The sequence below is a fragment of the Pleurodeles waltl genome, chromosome 4_2 (genome assembly GCF_031143425.1).
Source record: "Pleurodeles waltl isolate 20211129_DDA chromosome 4_2, aPleWal1.hap1.20221129, whole genome shotgun sequence".
Classification (NCBI taxonomy): Eukaryota; Metazoa; Chordata; class Amphibia; order Caudata; family Salamandridae; genus Pleurodeles; species Pleurodeles waltl.
The window spans coordinates 531,786,520-531,803,370 of record NC_090443.1 but is presented as its reverse complement, the minus strand read 5'-3'; the positions used below and the strand labels follow the sequence as shown (position 1 = coordinate 531,803,370).

The window sequence follows — 16,851 nt, the reverse complement described above, 5'->3', positions numbered from 1 at the left end:
GTCATGGGGCATTGGGGACACTTATTGGTAATATTATTTCCTTGCTGTCAAACGCATCGGTTATGAAAATGACTGACATATATATTATCCATGTAGAGGCATACCTCATTGACTGATTACTACAATATTAATTATTAATATAAGTAGCTCGGAATGATTTTTCTCAAACATAAGTAGCTCTAATTGAAAAGTTGGAGACCCCTGAATTAGTATTTCGTCCCTATTTGTGTTTGAGAATATATATTTTTTTTAAAATTACCCACTTGTGGGATTTCAGACCTTGTTACGGTTCCCTTGTTTTTAAGCGGTCTGGATGAGTCCAGGAATATGTGTGCCAGAGACAAGTTTTTTTGTGTGTGGCATTTTCTCACTGCAATTTTGGGGCATTTGGACACTTGATGATTTGCTAGACACAGACTTCCGGTATCACTTAAATGAATTGTTCTTTTATTCATAGGTTGGGGAGGGGCAAGGACTTGGTGTTCCTGCTGGGGGGTTTGAAGGATCTTCAGGGCCTCTTCCACCGCACTTGGCAATCAAAAAGGAAACCGGTAAGCAGAGATGTGCAAGTGTGAAACATGCTTGTCTGATATACTTCTTACATTCATTCACTTTGTGTCCCATTGATCTTCACCTGGACAACAGTTTGGCTTGCAATAGTCGTAAAAATTGAGATGGAAAAAGTTACTTTTCGAATGTCCTTGATTGTTCATTATGTGTGTTTGATCATTTCCTTCTATGGAACGGTTTTATGACGCCTTTACTAGTGTAGCAGACAGGACTGGTAAGAAATGAGTTACTTACTGTAAGGAAATGCCTCCTTGGCATGGTTACCCCCCTGACTTTTTGCCTTTGCTGATGCTAAGTTTTGATTTGAAAGTGTGCTGAGGCCTGCTAACCAGGCCCTTAGCACCAGTGTTCTTTCCCTAACCTGTACTTTTGTTTTCACAATTGGCACACCCTGGCATCCAGGTAAGTCCCTTGTAACTGGTACCCCCAGTTTTCAGTGTAGCCATTATGGTGCTGTGGAGTCAGTGGTTGACAGACTCCCAGACCATATACTCTTATGGCTACCCTGCACTTACAATGTCTAAGGTTTTGCTTAGACACTGTAGGGGCACAGTGCTCATGCACTGGTGCCCTCACCTATGGTATAGTGCACCCTGCCTTTGGGCTGTAAGGCCTGCTAGAGGGGTGACATATCTATACTGCACAGGCAGTGTGAGGTTGGCATGGCACCCTGAGGGGAGTGCCATGTCGATTTACTCGTTTTGTCCTCACCAGCACACACAAGCTGGCAAGCAGTGTGTCTGTGCTGAGTGAGGGGTCCCCAGGGTGGCATAAGACATGCTGCAGCCCTTAGAGACCTTCCCTGGCATCAGGGCCCTTGGTACCAGGGGTACCAGTTACAAGGGACTTACCTGGATGCCAGGGTGTGCCAATTGTGAAAACAAAAGTACAGGTTAGGGAAAACACTGGTGCTGGGGCCTGGTTAGCAGGCCTCAGCACACTTTCAAATCAAAACATAGCATCAGCAAAGGCAAAAAGTCAGGGGGTAACCATGCCAAGGAGGCATTTCCTTACACATTTATTGCTTGTGTATGTACAACAAATGCTTAACACTACTCCTTTTGATAAGCCTACTGCTCGACCACACTACCACAATATAGAGCATTAGTATTATCTCTTTTTGCCACTATCTTACCGCTAAGGGGAACCCTTGGACTCTGTGCATACTATTCCTTACTTTGAAATAGTGCATACAGAGCCAACTTCCTACACTTACCTGTAACTCCAGTTCTCCTACGTTTCATACATTCACATGCTTGAAACATTGTCAACCAAGGAATCCCCAGTTATCTCAAAATAGCAGTAAACCGAGTTAAAATGGCTATAGGACTTACGACTGTGTTGGTTTAGTAGTGCATCCAGTTCATCAATAAGTGTTTTACAAAAATAGTTCGCAAAACACATTTTGTCTGCCTGGGCTTCCACGTCTACCACTTGTGGTGAGTATGCAGGCTCTTGGAGGCACAGCTAATTATGATGTTATGCTCCCAAACATTCAATAACATATTGGCAATCTATAGTGATACACAGAGCAATGTGTAGGTTGTAGTGTAATAACCTACTGTTTAAAGGGCCATGTCAGCCATCACATTTGTCTCGCGTTGCCAGGTAGCGGCTGATACTGTTATTTCAAATACATGGCAAAGTTTGCCGAGCAGGGGACACAGCTCTGGTGCTTGGCGAAAGGATCTTCATTTGGGCACGCAAAGAAGCCTACTCCTACAACATGACTGCTTTGATCAACTGACAAAAACAGATTTTGACGTGCAGTAACCTGCTTGCTAGAGCTAAATCATTCATGTGATACGTAGTAATACCACCAGGTCTCTTTTGGAAAATCTGTCAGTGTTTGGGTGTGCTTTTTTTTTTTTTTTTTTTTTTTTTTTTTTTTTTACGTTGCCTCGCATACTAAAAATGTAAGTTACTTTGAAGAGCATTTTTTTGATTGGCTGGGTTTTGTGGGAGATGCTCCTTATAGAGACTTTGTAAAAGGTACTGCAGTGCGTTTTTTTTTTTTTGTTGCTTTTTTTTTTCTTTATGTATTGAGTAACACAACCCAGCGTGTAAGTTGTGAGAGTCAATAGGCTCCCTCTTTGTTTGATTATTTTGACTTGCTCTGGGGTCTCTCCTCCAACTTCTCACTTCTGTCCTAGGTGAGCTACCAGTTGGCTCTGGATTCGGAGGAGGTGCTTCTTGGGAACGTGGTGCCAACCTGAAGGATTACTACAGCAAGAAGGAAGAGCAGGAGAATGAGGCGGTATGGTACCCTGGGGTGTCTGAATCTGAGTGAGGTGATGGTTCTACTGCCAATTGTTCAGAAAGCTTCGTAAGCAAAGTAGCTACGTTCCACATGTGTCCAACACTGCCTGCTAGTCCTAGGGGATTTTGTGTCCTTGCATGTTCTACAGTACTATGCCTTTATGACCTCTTGGGGGTGCTTTAGCGCAGTATAGCGGTGGTGCGCCACCTTTGCCAAATTGAAGCCCAAAGCCTTGATTAGACCACCAGCAGGTCGAAGCAGGTGGTAACGTTGAGCCAAGATAAATCTGTGCATGACAGCTTGCATATTGAGAATGATAGCTTTTTGTAAGTAACTGGGGAAGTCTGCTCTCTGCATGCTCCTCCTCCCCCAAATGTCTTCTTGGGCAGCCTGCCTTTTCTCCTTTCTAAATGCAGCCCATGTCTTAAGTCATAGTCGACCCCTAGTGAACATTACTTGTACTCTAAAATGCATTTTACTTTACACTGGCCATTGTGTACTTGCTGAACCAATCGACCTAGGCCCTTGCACCAGTTGTGGTGGTGATCTATATTAAATGTCCTAACAACACCTGTGTATGCCTTAAATCCCTGCCTTCTTTTGCAACCAACCTAATGGGATCCTATTTTGCATGAGTTACTCATCAATGATCCTTGATCACACACCGTGTTGTCAAATTGAATCTTTTAGGTAGGAATTTGGTTTAGAGTTGAAATGCTGATTGTGAAGGAACAAATCATAAGAACAATGGAGTCCTGACTTCCTCATTTGAGTAGACCAATATAAAGTTAGGGAAACAAGAAGCATTCCTATTTAACCAGGCGATTGTGTAATCTTGTGTGTTTTCTATTTTCCTGTTGCCGTTACACTCTTCATCTCTCCTGCTTTTTCTCTGGCAACAAGCAGTCTTTTGGTACCAATTGGTGATATATAAATGCCCAAGAAAAAGTGTGATGTTTCCAAGGTGTAAAATCTATATTCAGCTGTTAATTTCCTTTTGATGTAAAATTATCCATGAATGTCCGCATGAAGAGCTTTCTTGCACCAATTAACCTTCTGTTCTACTGGCCAGCTTCTGTCCTATGAAAAGTGAGGTTATTATCCTTGGTGCCAGTCTGACTTTACATCCCAAGTCTCCATGATATGTTATCGTTGTGGCCACATGGGCAGTATAGTTATGTTCTTGTCCGGTCAATTTAAAGTTAAGCCAGTAAGACTTCAGTTTCTGCTAAGGTGCAGATTCTGGTCTTTATTATGCCAGCAAAGAAGAAATTGTTTCTTTAAGTCAAAATGTACAATTTCACTTTCAGACTCTGGAGTCAGAAGAGGTAGATTTGAATGCTGGTCTCCATGGCAACTGGACTCTTGATAACGCCAAGGCTCGTCTGAATCAGTTCTTCCAGAAGGAGAAGACGCAGGCTGAATATAAATACACTCAAGTGGGCCCTGACCACAACAGGTTTGCTAGAGTCGCTTATCCCACGCTTCATTTACCTCAGTGGAAGGAGTTTATACTTTCTGGGCCTCATATCTTGGGGCATGATAACTTGGTGAACGGTGAATACCGCTATGTTTGCTTTGTGCTGGATGGATGTAAGAGGGATGTGGCTGCCGGTGTAGCAATAGTAAGAGACAATTAGTTGTTTAATCTTGTGCTGTTAAATGGTGGGTGGATCTCTACCAGCTGCGCTGTACAGCATTGATGCCTGGTACTGCTGTTCACAAAGTGGGCCTGGCAACCCCAATTTGACGGTTGTGTTTTCTCGTTTAATAGATCTATTGAGAGGGTAAATCCAGTAACATATTTGGTGTTTTGATCAGAAGCTGTGGCATTGTTTCATGTCGACATAAGTTGAAAGTGGGAGTAGCGAATTCTGGTTTCCTAGTAGATATGTTTGGCATGTTGACAAAATACTGGTTAAGTGGTGCTAGATAGAAGCCATAGCAATTCAACAAGGAAATGTATATTTACCTCTAGTACAGCTTAAACATGCTACTCCCATCGCACCTTTTCTAGTCCTTCTTTACCCAGCAAGTTTTATTTAGCCCTACTGGGCACTGGTACCCCATAAAAAAAGACTATAGTTATGGTTAGGTCTTGCACTAAATGCCATGTGCAGCTGTAATGTCGCCTCACCAAACAGCAAGACTTACTGATTTCAGGGCAGCATGTTAATTGCAGGACTCTTGGCAGTGAAGGTGACAGTATGTTTCTCAGCCCACCTGTTCTTGTTCTAAAGAGCATTCCAAGGACTAGAACTTGATACTCCTCTGAAGGCTCGCACTGATTTCAAACATATGCAGAGTGAAAGTAACTAAATATAGGGTGGACTAAAACTCTTCAAAAGGAAAGTTCCTTGTAACCCGCAGTTCTCCAGTATGCTTCACAAGTCTGGCGATGGAGAATATATTAAGCATGTACATCTTTAAAGGTAAAATTCTGGCAAATTCTTGGTGTTAACTGCACTGTACTGTATAAAAATCCCAAGGGTAGTCGTCAACAACACATAGACTAATCCTCATAGGAGTTGGGCGTGGCCAATATTTTCTCTTCGAACAGACGAATAAATCCCAAGGCTAATGGGGAGGACGGGCTCTTTCTGTTATTGTCACGCGCCTTACCATGAGTATGAGGGTGTTACTGGTCATAAAATGTGAATCCCAAAGGAGAATTGAACCTCTACTGCACACAGAGACACATGAATGCCCAGAGGATTGGGTGAGTCCCCACATATTTAAATTGTCAGGGAGAGCCTGTACAAACACCATGTGTGTGTTCTGCGCTCCTAATGCAGGGCAGTATACATGGGGAATCTGAAGTGTCAATAGATTGCAACAGGTTAACCTCTGAGCTACGTGGAGACACATTGGGGGATTTGGTATGGGGAAACCAGTGGTGACACCAGAAATCTGCCTTTATTCACACATGTGATTATGCTTAGGCAGAACTAAGCAATCCCATGGCTGAACTCTCTGATTTCTGGTGTCACTCTCCCTTGCCAGGTAGAGGATTGATTGGCGAAATTAAGGATGGCTGAGAAACATACTGACCCCATCGTTTGTTCCAAGGAGCAGGAGAGCACTGTGCCAGAAGGTCAGTGGTGCAGAGGAGAGCTTATTGTTAATACTTGTTATTGTTCCAGTCAATGAAGGACCCTTTCTTGGGTAACTGTAGGCTGCTTTTGAGAAATGATTCTGTGCTCAATAAATGAACCTATTGTGTATTTGTGTGTTTAAAAAAAAAAAAAAAAAAAAATTTCCTCTCTCCCTTGCCTTATCGTTTAGTCGCTTGCAGAGCTTCCACATGTTTAGCTTGCTTTCAGACTTCACCCAAGGCAACTTTCCTTACCTTCTTTCTCTCCTGCATTTCATCCTCTCTGATTTCCTTTTCTTTGAGTGGTTTGCTTCACCCTCCTATTGTTGGCATGAAGCTGGCTGAGGATGCATCTTTTGCATACCAATGAGTGATGACGATGAAGAATCTTGTGAGTTTGCTTAACGAAGTTGTGCTGTGATCTTTGGGCCCCCACTCTAGATTCTCCATTGTCCTTAAGGCCATCACGTCTAGTTGATCCTGCGGTGTGCTTTTGTGGGACCACAAAGGCAAAGTATACCTCCAACTGAGGCACTTTTAATTGGGAGGGCATTCTGGTCTTAATTCTGTTTTTCACCCTAAAGTAATCAATAACTTGGGCAGTATGAGGAGTGTAAGTACTAAAAGTTGCAGCAGTGCTGCTTATTGAAAGCTGGATTTATTTCTCATTGGTTTTGAGCATGTACGGCATGAAAAACGGGAGGGGGGCGTTCTCTTCCTGAGAAAGGCATGTGTTAAAGTACCCTGACCCCGGCTAAGCCTTGGCAGTCACATACCCACAAACCTTTTGTCATTTGGCCTTATTTGCCAAACTACCCTCGCCATTTAATAGTCAAAGCTGTTGTGTGCCAAGAACCCTCATCATATACCAGTCTGTCATGTACGAAGATGCCTAACCATGTACACACTTGTCTCCAGGCACACTGAAAAGTAAATTGGCATTTGTACACAGTGATACCTGCTTCTGTCAACACCTTGTGTAATGGAGCTGCTAGCTAATTGCAGTTGGAGCCAGATTCAACCCTGTTGCACATATACAAACATAGATTATCTTCTTCCCCTGTGTCTTCACTGTGAAACTGTAATCCGCTTTCTCCGTCCTATTGTCCCTGTACGTCTGAATATGGGCCCAAAGGGGAACCATTTGGAGCTTGTGACTTCTCTTGTAAGTACCCATAAGTGTGTGTGTGTGTGTGTGTGCGTGCGCACACAAACAGCTGTTATAGATAAACTAACGGTATCTTTCTGTCTGCAGGAGTTTTATTGCTGAAATGACCCTTTACGTGAAGCAGTTGGGACGAAGTAAGTTGTTTTTACTTTCTTTTGTGTTCCTGTGAATGATGTAAGGCACCTTTCTCCATTGGACAGGAGACTTCTCCGCTACATTCTTACAGTAAATCATCAAATGGGTATTTGCCCTTACTGCAAAGGTCCTCTAGTCCAGCTCCTTTTGTTTCTCTGCCTGTAAGAAAAATTGCATCATTTGTCAAGGACAGACATTTGTTTTTTCTGGGTGGAGAATGTTGGATGCACTTTCCTGGTTCTCCACATTTTAACATTCCTTTTGTGAGTTTTTGACAGCGTGGTCTAGTGGGACACTTGTAAATAGGGGCCAGTCACACTATTAGCATTCTGATGCTATATCAGGGTTTCTTATTGTCCATTGACCCCTCTAAACTGTAGTAGAATGATAGCAAAAAGCAAATGAAAACTTTTATAGGGAATGTTTTAGAAGCTTGTGTTCGTATGCACATTTCACTTTGTTCTAACAGAGCTTTGAGCCATAATGTTTAGGATAATGTGAACACGATTAAGTCATTAGGGTGTAATCTAAGAAATTTCCCAGGTTGGCGAATTTGTGATAAATTTTTGGCTGTAGTCTAAATGCAGGACTACTATGTAGAAGAAGGTTCAGGTGGAGGAATATAGACAAGTGCACTTCTTGCCTTTTATGTACAACTTTGAATAAAACAGTTCTAATTGAAAAATTGCATTAAACTGCAGGCACTAGTGCCCATGCTTGGTCGATGATTTGTGTAGTTAGGCTGAGCCATAGCCAAGTAAAATTCCAAGCTTATTTTCACAGAGAGCCAGGATTGTTCTTGGTGTTTGTGTCTGTGTGTGTGTTGTGTTTTTTTTCTTTTTTTTTTCTTTAAATGTAGTGGCTTATGGTCTGGCTCGCTAGCATATATAACAATATGCTAGACATTCTGGAATTCAAAGTACCCCAGGTGATTGTATTTATTTATTAATTATTTTTTTCAGTGCTAATTGGAAAGAAAAACTGTATTCATAGGTTTTCCCCAAATACTTGAAAGTGTATGTTCACATTCTGGGCGTGTCAGAGTCCATAAACTTGCAAGTTGTGAGCAAGATATTTAATTACCCTAAAAGTAATGGGATATTCTTGGGCATAAACTGGAAGGCCTTCTGTTTTGTCCTTTTAAACATAGATTTGTGTACAGTTAGCAGGTCTCTGACACCCAGCTATTATTAGCATTGAAGCAACCTGTAATTCATGACTTTCAGTTCAGGACAATTGTTGCCTTTAGCGTTGTATGGTTTGGTTATAAGGAGTGATGCTTAAAGCCAAAGTTTTCTCTGATATATAATGGTGATCAGGTGTATATCAAATGCTATTTGTAACAGTGTAGACTTTTCAGTCCAACCGTACAGAGAGTTGAGTCAAAAACCCCTATGTAGTCTTTTTTTTTTTGTTATTTCGCTCAAGAAATTGTTCCATAGGATTATCCTGACTAAGGCTTTAAAAATGTAATGTATATTTTGGATAAGATAAAGGTTATTGCAGAGATTATTATTATTTTTTTTTTTTTCAGTAACAGAAATCTGAGAGTTTCAAAGGTGGGAGATGTAAAGCTACAGAGAATTTTGCCCCTCAGTTGTGATTGTTGGGAACGCTTTCTTGGCTTGTTTCATTTAATACCCATTTTTTTTTCAGTCACCAATGGCGTTTTTTGTTTAACAGTTTAAAAATTCTAGGCAGACTTGAGCTGGCTTTGAAGGGCACTCGTTGCTTATTTTTACCTGTTTTATGCTTCCGCTTGTGAGTTTCAAGCGGTGGTGCTCACTGTTTCCAGACATACCAGCATAAGGGACACGGTGTGTCTGTTGTATAGTGCACATAGGCTACATCATGTACTTTTTCTGAGCATCATTTTGAATTAGCAAAGTAATCTGGTTACAGTAAGATTTTGTATACAATATACACCCTTAAGTCCAACACCTACATGTGCTGCAAAAATCTCCAAGACTTATTGTTTCCTAATCCATTTGCTCTAAATGATAGCAAGTGATGTGTGACACAATTTAATTTTGCTATGTACCAGTGTAGGAAAGTGCCCCTTTTTGACATGGTAACCCCCCACTTTTTTGCCTGGTACCTGATGCAATTGGACTGAAATCGCACTGGGTTCCTGCTAACCATTTCCCCAGTCACAAATCTCTTTCCCTAAAACTGTGAAATTGTTCCCCATTTGGCAACCCCACCACACAAACCTCCATGTTCCCTATTAAATGGTACCCCCTGATACTTAGGGCATGTGTACAAAGTTTTCCCCCAAGGGCTGCAGCATGTATTGTGCCACCCTCAGGGACAACCTCATCTAGAACATGCAGACTGCCATTTCAGGCTGTCTTGGTGCAGCAACACGACATGGCACACAGCCTGTGTCACATGTCCCCCCCCCCCCCCCCCCCCCCCTCTAAACACTGCATGCAATATATGTACATCCCCGCCCTACAGCAGGCCTTGCAGCCCTAAGGCAACGTGCATTATTTTACATGTGAAGACCTATCTGCAAGAGCAGATATGCTCTTCCTATGTCTTTGTCGATTCTCAGACATAGTGAGTGGCCAGGGAAGCCATTTTAAGCACATATGCTGGACATTGGTCAATACGAGGTCTCCAGCTACATGTTGGCTTCACTAGAAATAGGGATGTTTAGTATCAAACACCTCGTATCAATAAACCTTCACTGATGCTATTGATGGATTTATTAATGCGTGCACCTTAGAGGTGCCCTGTGAGTAAACTTACCACTGTGTCCCGGCTGACTAGTTCTAACTGGAATGCCACCACCGGGCACGTTTCTGACCCTCAACGGTGAGAGCCTTTGCTCTTGGACAGACAGAAACAAAGCCTGCTCTGGCAAACAGGATGACCTGCGAATCTGCATTCCAAGGCAGGTGGCTTCAAAGAAGCCTTCCTCCCTTGATATGTAGCTCTGGCTGCCCTCAAAGGAGAGGATACTGACAACCCCCGGCCCTTTTGTCACCTGGACCGGCATGAAAATTATTAGTCGGGGAGGCGTGCCACTTTGACCTCTGCACCTTTGCAGGCACACAAGAAATGATGGAGGATGCCAAACCGCCACAATGCGATGCCAGACAGCAGCACTGCACCCATTCCCCCTCTAGCTCAAATCTAGGTGGGCCAACAGTGCCAGCGCCGTCCCCAGCCTCTCCAGAGACAAAGTCCATCATGTCCTCTGGTGACTGTAACCCCAACAGTTCACTGCACCCAGGAACCCCATGACCAAGGTGGCGTCCCTCCACCACCACCCATGCCCGGGCTCATGAGACTTCATCCGGACTGGTCCCCAGTCATGCCTGCAGCCTGTTTCTTTGGGCCCCCTCCACTGTGACCACCATCAATGATGGCACCCAACAGTCTAAGAACCCTTGTTACCTGGACACCCCAGGCAAAACCCACTGGTTGTCCCTACATCCTCCAGCATCTCAAGAATCAAGCCTTCTTGTTGGCTCATCCTGATTGGACAACCAGTCCTAACCTGCATCCTCTTTCTAGCTGGACCGGTCCCATTTGACTAGCATTAGGGACTCAGTGCTGTACTGCACCTCTGCATCCGGCTGTGTCAGTGCTGCCCAGTGTCACCTGTTGGTGTGGCCCTGACCCTTGCCTCATACTCAACTTGAGTCAAGAAGACTGGTCCTGTAAGTTGCTGTACTCTACCTGTGTGCCGTATTTGTTCTTCCGCCATAGGATAACATTGCAGCTTTCAAAAACTGCACTGTCAACTTCTATAAACTGTAAAGATTTTTAGTTACAAAACTAACTTAACTGAACGTATTTATTTTGGTGCCAAAATATATATAGAGATACTTGTTATTTGTATACATTGGTGTGGATCTCCTTATTGAGTTGTCTAATTTATTGATTGTGTGTGTGTATTTGCAGATGTCTCTCACTTCTCTGATAAGCCTAAGGCTGTTTGATCACACCACCCCCCTAAGAGAGCACCTTGAGATTGCAAAAGCAAGCCCCTGCCCCCTAGTAAGGGAACTCCAGGACTCTATATAATATTACAAAATAAGGTACCCAGTGTATAAAGAGCTAGCTTCCTACAATCAGTACCTGATGTGCTGCCAGTCCATGAGTTCTTGTCTGGGGTGATCAGCTGATTATATCAGTGGAAATTAGTGAACTACTCAGGTGTGAGGCCAAAGCAAATGAAATCACTTGCAGTGTGAAAGGAGGCTTAGCCAGGACTGTGGGTAGATGTACAACTGTTGTCCCTAAATTACTATAACATGTTTAGTAAAACAGTTGCTGCTTTTTATGACATGATTGTGATAATTTGGGCTCCTGGACTACTCCTAGCCGAATTACTGTTAAGCTTCTTTCCTCCCTTTCATTGCCCTGAATCAAGCTCCATTTAGATGGCAAAAGAAAGGTACGAGTGAGAGCAACCTTTGTTACATTTCCCATATACAATGTATTCTGTTCCTTGGTATGTCTTAGGAATTACTGCTCGTGAGCACGGATCAAACAAGAAACTGGCAGCTCAGTCGTGTGCTCTCTCAATCGTTCGCCAGCTATACCATTTGAATGTGATTGAGGCCTTCTCTGGACAGACCAAGAAGAAAGAAGGAGAACTGGTAAGTCCCATTGCTTGGGGTGTTTATTGGAGTGTGGGTAGCAAGCTGGTGCTGGTTAAATATGTGGCCATTGGATACTTGGGGTAATGTTCACTTTTAATGATACTGTTGAAACAGGATGGCACTGATCCTGATATTGGCCTCTTAGTTTGGTGCCTTTTGTTCTACTGACTGACTATAATATATTTTTTCACAGATTGAGCCTTACATGGTGAACTTGAGTGGGGATGTTGAAAAGCAATTGCAGATGGTGATGCAGGAGCTGGGTGTTGAACTGATGCCGCCGGTGAGTGATCCGGCCTCAAAATCACAAAAATGTTACTAGACCTGCAGGTCGAGTAGCTTGAGTAATCTACTCCACCTAACTTTAATGTACTTGACCTGGAAACAGGTCTCAAACTGTGTGATCCTAGGCACATATTGCATTTTACTCTCGCTCTTTTCTTCATTCTCAAATGAGTGCACCTTCAAATATTTTTAGTCATCTCTGCTGTAAAAAAGAAAAAAAATCTTGTTTGTTTACATACACTAAAAATTTGCTAAATGTATAATACATCTAGCCCACATATAGGGTACACATGATCCATGACTTGCCTCTTAGTTTACTAATAGCTTTGCCATCAGGGCAGGAGTGTTTCTCGGTTTATGTTTAAACAGTCACTTTTATTAAATATATTACTAAAGCATGGTGTGGTAGCACAATGTCATTTACAGACAGTAAATTTCCAAGAAATGTCCAAAAACCTTCTCACTAGCCTGCAGCTTTACTGATAAATCTGCGTATTAACAATAATCTGTGAAAATTGGGTTCCAGAAAACCTTTATCATTTGCACATCACCAAGTAAAGTGTTTTGATTCGTTTTCATTCTATTAAAATATTTTGTCATCACACAAGTTCAAAAAATGGTCTTTCACAGCTACTGAAATATATTTTGAAATGTTTGTAAAGTTGACTTGGTTATATAAATGTTCTGTGTTAGGAAAAACCTGATACCAAAAGCCTTTCACTTCACATTAGGTGTAGGAGGCTGACCTGGTTTGTAGTGGGTACCTAAGGTACTTACACCTCATACCAGGTCCAGTTATCCCTTATTAGTATAATGTAAGCCGTGTTCTAGCAGCTTAGGCTGTTTAGATGTAGCAGAGAAGCTTAGGCTAAACTAGGAGACATGCAAAGCTCCTGCAATACCACTATAGTTACACAGTACTTATACACAATAAAAGGCAATACTCAGTGTTACTGTAGGAAGTTGGCTCTGTATGTGCTATTTCAAAGTAAGGAATAGCATGCACAGAGTCCAAGGGTTCCCCTTAGAGGTAAAATAGTGGTAAAAATAGATAATACTAATGCTCTATTTTGTGGTAGTGTGGTCGAGCAGTAGGCTTATCCAAGGAGTAGTGTTAAGCATTTGTTGTACATACACATAGACAATAAATGAGGTACACACACTCAGAGACAAATCCAGCCAAAAGGTTTTGTTATAGAAAAATATCTTTTCTTAGTTTATTTTAAGAACCACAGGTTCAAATTTAACATGTAATATCTTGTTTGAAAGGTATTGCAGGTAAGTACATTAGGAACTTTGAATCATTTCAATGGCATGTATACTTTTCAAGTTATTGACAAATAGCTATTTTAAAAGTGGACACTTAGTGCAATTTTCACAGTTCCTGGGGGAGGTAAGTTTTTGTTAGTTTTACCAGGTAAGTAAGACACTTACAGGGTTCAGTTCTTGGTCCAAGGTAGCCCACCGTTGGGGGTTCAGAGCAACCCCAAAGTCACCACACCAGCAGCTCAGGGCCGGTCAGGTGCAGAGTTCAAAGTGGTGCCCAAAACGCATAGGCTAGAATGGAGAGAAGGGGGTGCCCCGGTTCCGGTCTGCTTGCAGGTAAGTACCCGCGTCTTCGGAGGGCAGACCAGGGGGGTTTTGTAGGGCACCGGGGGGGACACAAGCCCACACAGAAATTTCACCCTCAGCAGCGCGGGGGCGGCCGGGTGCAGTGTAGAAACAAGCGTCGGGTTTGCAATGTTAGTCTATGAGAGATCAAGGGATCTCTTCAGCGCTGCAGGCAAGGGGGGGGTTCCTCGGGGAAACCTCCACTTGGGCAAGGGAGAGGGACTCCTGGGGGTCACTCCTACAGTGAAAGTCCGGTCCTTCAGGTCCTGGGGGCTGCGGGTGCAGGGTCTTTTCCAGGCGTCGGGACTTAGGTTTCAGAGAGTCGCGGTCAGGGGAAGCCTCGGGATTCCCTCTGCAGGCGGCGCTGTGGGGGCTCAGGGGGGACAGGTTTTGGTACTCACAGTCGTAGAGTAGTCCGGGGGTCCTCCCTGAGGTGTTGGTTCTCCACCAGCCGAGTCGGGGTCGCCGGGTGCAGTGTTGCAAGTCTCACGCTTCTTGCGGGGAGATTGCAGGGTCTTTAAAGCTGCTCCTTGAAACAAAGTTGCAGTCTTTTTGGAGCAGGTCCGCTGTCCTCGGGAGTTTCTTGTCTTTTTCGAAGCAGGGCAGTCCTCAGAGGATTCAGAGGTCGCTGGTCCCTTGGAAGGCGTAGCTGGAGCAGAGTTCTTTGGAAGGCAGGAGACAGGCCGGTGAGTTTCTGGAGCCAAGGCAGTTGTCGTCTTCTGGTCTTCCTCTGCAGGGGTTTCAGCTAGGCAGTCCTTCTTCTTGTAGTTTGCAGGAATCTAATTTTCTAGGGTTCAGGGTAGCCCTTAAATACCAAATTTAAGGGCGTGTTTAGGTCTGGGGGGTTAGTAGCCAATGGCTACTAGCCCTGATGGTGGGTACACCCTCTTTGTGCCTCCTCCCAAGGGGAGGGGGTCACAATCCTAACCCTATTGGGGGAATCCTCCATCTGCAAGATGGAGGATTTCTAAAAGTCAGAGTCACTTCAGCTCAGGACACCTTAGGGGCTGTCCTGACTGGCCAGTGACTCCTCCTTGTTGCTTTCTTTGTTCCCTCCAGCCTTGCCGCCAAAAGTGGGGGCCGTGGCCGGAGGGGGCGGGCAACTCCACTAGCTGGAGTGTCCTGCGGTGCTGTGACAAAGGGGTGAGCCTTTGAGGCTCACCGCCAGGTGTTACAGCTCCTGCCTGGGGGAGGTGTTAGCATCTCCACCCAGTGCAGGCTTTGTTACTGGCCTCAGAGTGACAAAGGCACTCTCCCCATGGGGCCAGCAACATGTCTTTAGTGTGGCAGGCTGCTGGAACTAGTCAGCCTACACAGACAGTCGGTTAAGTTTCAGGGGGCACCTCTAAGGTGCCCTCTGGGGTGTATTTTGCAATAAAATGTACACTGGCATCAGTGTGCATTTATTGTGCTGAGAAGTTTGATACCAAACTTCCCAGTTTTCAGTGTAGCCATTATGGTGCTGTGGAGTTCGTGTTTGACAGACTCCCAGACCATATACTCTTATGGCTACCCTGCACTTACAATGTCTAAGGTTTTGCTTAGACACTGTAGGGGTACCATGCTCATGCACTGGTACCCTCACCTATGGTATAGTGCACCCTGCCTTAGGGCTGTAAGGCCTGCTAGAGGGGTGTCTTACCTATACTGCATAGGCAGTGAGAGGCTGGCATGGCACCCTGAGGGGAGTGCCATGTCGACTTACTCGTTTTGTCTTCACTAGCACACACAAGCTGGCAAGCAGTGTGTCTGTGCTGAGTGAGAGGTCTCCAGGGTGGCATAAGACATGCTGCAGCCCTTAGAGACCTTCCTTGGCATCAGGGCCCTTGGTACTAGAAGTACCAGTTACAAGGGACTTATCTGGATGCCAGGGTCTGCCAATTGTGGATACAAAAGTACAGGTTAGGGAAAGAACACTGGTGCTGGGGCCTGGTTAGCAGGCCTCAGCACACTTTCAATTGTAAACATAGCATCAGCAAAGGCAAAAAGTCAGGGGGCAACCATGCCAAGGAGGCATTTCCTTACAGTTACCAAAAATAAAAGTTCTTTATTTTAGTGACACAATGCCAAAAAATATCTTGGAGGCAATACTCCTTCTGGAGGTAAGTATTATACACAATATATACACTAGTAACCAAAATCAGGTTAGAACAGTGCAAACAATAGAAAATACAATAGAGTGCAATAGGCCTAGGGGCAACACAAACCATATACTAAAATAGTGCAATTTCCACCTAGGCAAGTGTAGTGTTTAGAGGGGCCCTGGAGTGTAAGAAAACACCAAAGGTAAGTACAGTACCCCACCCCAGAGCCCAGGAAAGCAGGAGTAAAATATAGCAAGTTTCCACAGGACACACTACTAGTCGTGATAAAGGATTTTGCAAGAACCAAGGAGGACTGCAAGCAAAAAAGATGGATTCCTGGACCTGAAGACCTGTAGAGAGAGGAGACCAAGTCCAGAAGTCGCAGAAGATTCCAGGAAGGACAGGAGCCCCTGCCAACCTAGAAGAATGTGCAATAGAGGACTCTCCGGTCAGAAGAAAAGTACAGAGGTGCACCAAAGAAGGTGGCTGTGGGTTCCTGACTGGTGCAGGAGATGTCCCACGTCAAGTTGTTGGCTGCAGGCTGTTTGCGTCGTTGGATTCCGCCAACAAGCCTTGGTTCAAGCAAGTATGCGGTTTGCGTCAAAAAGGAGATGCCTACTCGGAGGAGGCTCTCAGCACTTCAGAGAGCCCTCAGAAGACCAGGCAGCACCCACAGGGGTCCCAGAACACAGGGACAAAGAAGATGTCATGTGCTGGCACTGGCCAATCAGAGGTCTCCAGAGGGTCCCCACACCTTGGAATCAAACCTGGTGAACACCAGGGACACTCTGGAGGAGCTCTGGGCACCACCCCTGGAGTGGTGATGGACAGGGGAGTGATCACTCCTCCACTTTCCTTTGTCCAGTTTCGCACCAGAGCAAGGACTGGGGGGAGGAGGAGGAGGAGGAGGAGGAGGAGGAGGAGAATGGAGGGGAGGGGGGGGGGTGGAGGAGAATGAAGGGGTGGGGGGGAGGAGGAGAATGGCGGGGGGGTGGAGGAGAATGAAGGGGTGGGGGGGGAGGAAT

The 16,851-nt window shown here is 44.5% G+C and overlaps 1 protein-coding gene across 4 annotated transcripts in view; it reads left to right on the top strand.

Moving 5' to 3' along the window:
• Nucleotides 1-16,851, top strand: part of DHX9 (DExH-box helicase 9) — a 226,517-nt gene that overhangs the window by 20,008 nt on the left and 189,658 nt on the right. For 3 of the 4 annotated variants that reach the window (XM_069232052.1, XM_069232050.1, XM_069232051.1), the window contains exons 4-9: nucleotides 458-551; nucleotides 2,724-2,827; nucleotides 4,141-4,289; nucleotides 7,180-7,226; nucleotides 11,707-11,843; nucleotides 12,040-12,129. In XM_069232052.1, coding sequence (XP_069088153.1) covers nucleotides 458-551; nucleotides 2,724-2,827; nucleotides 4,141-4,289; nucleotides 7,180-7,226; nucleotides 11,707-11,843; nucleotides 12,040-12,129 — 621 coding nt within the window. Of the gene's footprint in view, nucleotides 1-457; nucleotides 552-2,723; nucleotides 2,828-4,140; nucleotides 4,290-5,833; nucleotides 5,925-7,179; nucleotides 7,227-11,706; nucleotides 11,844-12,039; nucleotides 12,130-16,851 lie in introns of those variants that run through there. The other variant, XM_069232053.1, reaches the window with a different exon arrangement.